Source organism: Haliotis rubra, unplaced genomic scaffold (genome assembly GCF_003918875.1).
Source record: "Haliotis rubra isolate DU_JTF1 unplaced genomic scaffold, ASM391887v1 Scf198, whole genome shotgun sequence".
Taxonomy (NCBI): domain Eukaryota; kingdom Metazoa; phylum Mollusca; class Gastropoda; order Lepetellida; family Haliotidae; genus Haliotis; species Haliotis rubra.
Window position 1 is genome coordinate 1,243,896 of NW_025765980.1, and position 6,154 is coordinate 1,250,049.

The 6,154-nt window shown below is 36.8% G+C and overlaps 1 protein-coding gene across 1 annotated transcript; it reads left to right on the plus strand.

The window, feature by feature from the left end:
• Positions 1-1,182: 1,182 nt before the first annotated feature.
• On the plus strand, positions 1,183-4,842 carry LOC124275087 (biogenesis of lysosome-related organelles complex 1 subunit 2-like). Its single transcript, XM_046710571.1, has 4 exons — positions 1,183-1,317; positions 1,486-1,605; positions 2,173-2,277; positions 4,295-4,842. The coding sequence occupies exons 1-4, from the start codon at positions 1,206-1,208 to the stop codon at positions 4,324-4,326; spliced, it is 369 nt and encodes a 122-aa protein (XP_046566527.1). The 5' UTR covers positions 1,183-1,205; the 3' UTR covers positions 4,327-4,842.
• The last annotated feature ends 1,312 nt before the right edge of the window (positions 4,843-6,154 follow it).

The following is a 6,154-nucleotide window of genomic DNA, read 5'->3' on the forward strand; positions in this document are numbered from 1 at the left end:
CTCAAGAAAATACGAGGGGTAATCGGCCACTTGAATCTGAATAGGATTTATGAAGGTGGTGTTCTCGGCCGTGATGCAGGGTCATGTCTTGACTGTATAGGACCGCATCGCGGCTCTCGGCTATAAATAATATTGCTACAGTAGACAGTTCAAGTACAGCTGCGGTGCTTCGAATTAACCACTCCCCTCCCTTACACAAAACAGGGAAAGTGAAGGCTTAAAAGTACAATAAAAGGGAATATGTATGTTTGGTTCGTGATTCAAAAGACCGATTATTATATGCATTTGTGCATTTAAACAAATATGTGTTTCATTGACAAAGGAAGTGTATTGATCATTGTGAGTTTCCGGGAAAGTAAGGAGGGTATGGTGTCTTTGGTAGAAATTGAAACTTGTAAATAGGCTTACAATTACTCAAGGAATGTATCAATGATATAAGTTTGTCGTCATCAAATTACACAATTGACACAGAGCTCCAGATAAGATTTAGCTCATGTGGGTACTGTACCCACTGTATTATTTTGGAGTGGGTATTATGAATGTTGAGTGGGTATTTCATTTTCCGTTACCCACTGCTTTCAAATATGTGCGTATTTCAGTCATTTTACTCACCTAAGTATATGTCATTGAGTAAGTTTACTAAGCAGGTATGTTCTGCCTTATGTCATACCTAATCAAAACCAACTTAAATATAATGGACATGATTTCATAAAAAATCACTCATCCTGTACTGACAGTACAACACTTGTCCTATACTAACAGTACAACTTGATAGCAATCTATGTCTTTTTCATTACACAAGCAATTTTTTATAAATATATTCTGTACGCATTTGTTTTAAACTTTTTGCGTATCTAACATTTTAAATGCGTAACTGGTACGCAACAATTATTTTTTCAATGCGTAATTGGAAATTTTCTCTGCGTATTTTACCCGGATACGCAGCTTATCTGGGCCTCTGTGACAATAACCATGGTCAACCATTTCCATTTACCCCATTTTGGCAAATGCATATTGTTTTGTTTTTTGTTGCTTTGGTTTGTTTCGATTGTGCTGACTGATCTGCAACTGTACAACACAGCAACACTGAATATGCCAATACATTTCTAGGCCTTCTTTTAAAATTCAACACAACAAACTTTACAAACACATCACAACAATGTATGATGTACATAGGAAATGCATGTGTAAACTGTGTTGCAGTTATGCAGCAGGAGAGTGTACAAGATGGACAAGATGCACCTCCATCCGATGTTGTAAAACTGTGTGAGGAGACATTTCAAAAGACAGCAGAATATCTCAGAGGTGAATTAGAAGGTAAGTGATCTTAGCACTGATTTATTCCAACTGGAGATAATTATATATGACATATATTGAACAAGGCATATGGCACTACTTGTTTATGGTGAAATGTTTTGAACATTATTATGAGTCTTGGATTTGGTGTGAGGTATATGTCAGGCTATGTCTTTTGTTTGTTTGAAGGAACTGTGGAAGACTACAAGCTCCTGGAAAAGATGAACAAAGTTACCATCTGCAAATATTCAGAAATGAAAAACATTGCTGTCAGCATTGGCTCATCACTTACAGAGCTGAATGACAAATGTGAGAATAACAGATTGTTTTGAACTCATTGTATATCATGGGGAAATGAGTGGATAACACAAATGACCACTCTTTGAAGAGTTATGTCCCTTACCTTTGCCAGGATCCTATGTTCATGGGTTTGTTTTGTTAGCACCATAAAATGCTCATGAGTTGCGCCAAGGTGATTAACATCTGTAACCTGAGATTACCATCCATATTAAAAGGATTGTGCTGACATGCTCTGATATAACTCAAATAAACATGATAAAGCTCAAGATGGTGCCTGACCCAAGGCAGTGAGTCCAATGGGTTAGTATGAAGCAGAAAGGCTACACTTGTAACATGCAAACATGTCTAATACACTGGAATCAGCTGGGTACATTGTATTTGGACTCCTAAATCCTCTCAAAATTCATTTACATGCATTGCAAACATCATTTTCTCAGAAACCACTGGACCATTGAAGCTGTAACTTCACATTCTTGTTCCCACCAATTATGAGACTGAAATATGTTCGCAAAGTGTATATCCTATATCCTGCTGCTGTGCGATATGTTTTTATATGTTTCATGTTTTCTTTGTCAGACAAAAGTCTTCAGCCCTACCTTGACCAGGTGGATGAGATTGAGGAAAGTGTTGTGGCTCTGGAACAGGCAGCATACAACCTTGACCAGTATTCCAAGAGATTAGGTAAGTACAAGTCACACGTATATAGTTATTTAGTTTTACTGGTTCAGTTAGATACTGCTAATTACTAGCACATTACTAGCAAAGCTCATTGGAAGGAAGAATTTTTATGGATAGACAAGTTCTTTATTGAAGAATGAGGACGAAACAGGGAATGTACTCTATCCACTTCTCCACAAAAGACACTCTGTGGAATTCAATGAACTTACACATGGGCTTTCTTGGGACTCTAATGGTGTGCATCTCATATTTTGTTTTTGTATTTTTTTTTTTTTGTAAGTTTAGAGACATTTGAACTTTGGTACATTTTGCTGAATTTCTCTATGATGATAGTGTAATAGTGGATGAAGTCTATCCACGTCTCCACAAAAACTGCTTAACAGAATTGAATGAACTTCTACATGTCTTTCGTAGAGACTCTAAAGGTGTGCATTTCATATTTTTGTATGCAAATTCTTAATTCTTGATGTTTCTGTCTACATATGTAGAGAATATTATCTGAGTGTCTCCTGAGAGCTAATTGATAAAAGTTGATAAACACTTTTGTCGATGAGTATTCATATAGTTGATATCAAAGAAGGAGCTTCAGTTTTTAATGTGACATTATTCTTCCAACCACAGGGGCGTGTCAGGCTTAGAAACAGCGTTAGAAAGACATATAGGTATATAGACCCTACCCTAGTACTATATAAAAGGAAAGGGATGTAACGATGGAACCACCCCCTCCTCAATCTAAGTTAGATTTCACCACGTAAACTATTTTTAAGGCCCTGTCGAGGCCTACGGATCAAAAGAGAGGTGATTTCCCTACAAAATGAGCTATAAATGGTCACAATCGGATCATTATTTCAAAAGTTATACGCCACGACTCACCGAAAACAGCAACCTCCGCAATTCCAAGCCAAAATCAATGATCACCCAAGACAGCGAAAACTCACCTTTTAAATTCGTTTATTAATTCCAGCCACGTTGACAGCACCTATGTAGGGCTAGATTCGATCGGCAGCGCCATTCCACGGGTCTAAAATCTTATTGCAACATCTACCAATCATTTCTTCGACAGTAAGCAGACATGTTCTCCAAAACCATCGGCAATCATACTCACTTGTCGGCCATAGATGGCCTTGACATTTAAGTGACATGAGCAGTAAATTGGTAAGAATAATTTTAGAAGTTAAATATTTATAAATATAATTTCCTAAAAATGAATCAATATCGAATGCATTTTTACAACCTCTAAAACTATTCTTAACAATTTACTGTTCCGTACATCATCCAAAATATAGGATTATTGCAAAGTTCATATTTCGCGCCCATTAGCAACAGTCAAAATCTTGCAGTATATTATATTTTCCACCAATCGGATGGCCCAATTTCGTTTCTGCGAATCTGCTCAGATCACTTGAATGTCAAGGCCATCTATGGCCGACAAGTGAGTATGATTGCCGAGGGGTTTTGGAGAAAATGTCTGCTTACTGTCGAGGAAATGATTGGTAGATGTTGCAATAAGTTTTTAGACCTGTGGAATGGCGCTGCCGATCGAATCTAGCCCTACATAGGTGCTGTCAACGTGGCTGGAATTAGTTTACGTGGTGAAATCTAACTTAGATTGAGGAGGGGGTGGACCCGTCGTTACATCCCTTTCCTTTTATATAGTACTAGGGTAGGGTCTATATACCTATATGTCTTTCTAACGCTGTTTCTTAGCGTGACACGCCCCTGTGCTTCCGACTGTAAACAGTAAACTTAAAATAGTGAGGACCAGCATCATTTGATTGTGATGTTATGGTAACATGTGCCATTGCATTGGTCTGCCCAACATATTGTGATGTTATGGTAACATGTGACATTGCACTGGTCTGCCCAACATTGTGATGTTAAGGTAACATGTGACATTGTTTCTAATAAATAGATATCATGTCAAGAAGTAGTTTTTTATGTGTCTTCAGTGTTATAACCATAAGAGATTTTGTTGTCCACATTAAAGACCCATACTGAGGTTTTGTGATTTAATCTGCAGAGGAGAAGTTCAAGGCCTTGGAAAAAAGGTGATTAAGAGTCATCTGGAGCAGGACTGGCACTGTCTGACTGTCATGCAGTTTGGGACCATGGTACCATAGCAAGGGAGTTAACCATGGAGATATTCTGCTTTGCTGACCACAAGATAAACATGTGATAGAGTGAATTTGTGATTTCATGACGTTGGATGTTGCTTAATGATATAAACATTTTTCTTACTTGCAAAGGGGAGAAGATATTGTGAATTCAGTAGGAGTAGTAGCTTGTGATTTGAAACTGTTAGTTGTTGCGTTGTACTGAATGAGGTGATAGAGAGAAGAAATGCTGTCAACAACTTAAATCATGTTTATATGTACATTTACTGTGTGTTTTTCATTGTAGGAACAAGGTACATTTTGTATTTCTTCATGAATACATGAAAAGTATATATTTGTTTTCTAGAAAAACAATTTGTTTTCATCGAAGAATGATTTATCTCAACAGTGTGTCTACACTTACTAAAGCAATTCAAACAAAGTTCTATTGAACCATTTCAATACAAGAAATTTCGAAAATTAATACTAATTTTCAGTTCAAATTCATAAACAAAGACAATCTTTATCTCAAATGAGCTATGATTTAAATGTATTGAGTTTTCATGCATAAAAAATGTTTTCTTTCTTAAAAAGTATTTGGTTCATAACTTTTCTACAGTCAACTGTCAAGCCAGAAAAACACATTAAACATGTCAAAGAAAACTATTAATATACCTTCAATTCCTGTAGGTCAAGTCAGTATGTGATGTAGTGTCTATTTTAACTGGCAAATCAATACACAGCCTGGTTCCAGTGAAGGGGAAGTAAGTGAGTGTTGAGACAAATATTAGCCCAGCTCACAGCATACAGCGGTCAAGATGTGACAGCATATGGACTGTGACCAAGCCTTGTGGTATCTGCTCTATACATTTTGTGTTGTTGCACTAAGTTCCGAGTAGAGTAGGGTTCATTAGAATTGTGTGGCTTATCAATTGACCTGTTTTCTCACTGGTGGAAATAACTTTAATATTGCTAGTGTACTCCGGTACAGTGGCACATAATTTTTCCACTATACCGGCCTTTTTTCTTGTTGATTTTTTAAATAAACAACATAATTAACATTGGAATATCAACTGGACACCGGTACAGTGTGATATACAAATTTGCTTGCCCAACAGGAAAAAACACTGGACTCGGGCGTCGGGCAATGGGTTATTTCCACCCGTTTCTTTGGCTTATAAGAAAGAGACATACATCCCTATGAAACCGAATCATGACCATTTGAATTCACAGGTGTGTTGCATTTATTACACATGCCATATTGATGATGAATAAAATAAGTTTTGAAAAACTATTTGAATGCAAGTAAATGAGGAACTGACTGACCTAGATTAGTTCTGTTTTAGATAAAGTTATCAATATCTGTCAGGGGGTGACTTGTGCTGAAGTAGAAATATGTTAACTAAATGCTATAGAGGTATAACAAAACTGGTATGTTCCACATTGTTACAATAGTGCAATATTTTACCTTGTTCTCAGCTGAGAAATAACACAATAAACATTTAAAACAAGTCAAGTGTTTATTTCTCCACAGAAGAGATGCTGAAACTGCCAATTTGAAAACTTATAGTTACTTGCCTTTGAAACAACAAATAACATGTACTTGTATTGTGCAAGCCTCCATACACAAGGTGTTCATTAACATTATTACTCTATTCAGTGGATCAGTGTGCATTCCATGTTCATTCTCCACTCCCTGGGGAGAATACACCCCATGCTTCCTTGTTAGGTACTGATTAATTTTCATTTACATTTCCTCCTACCGGGTACCCATTTTACTATGTACT

Excerpts from the sequence above, each read along its gene's own strand:
- LOC124275087 (XM_046710571.1), top strand. The coding sequence starts at position 1,206 with ATGCAGCAGGAGAGTGTACAAGATGGACAAGATGCACCTCCATCCGAT. Across the intron at positions 1,606-2,172 it reads TACAGAGCTGAATGACAAAT|ACAAAAGTCTTCAGCCCTAC; the intron begins GTGAGAATAACA and ends TTTCTTTGTCAG. Across the intron at positions 2,278-4,294 it reads CCAGTATTCCAAGAGATTAG|AGGAGAAGTTCAAGGCCTTG; the intron begins GTAAGTACAAGT and ends TTTAATCTGCAG.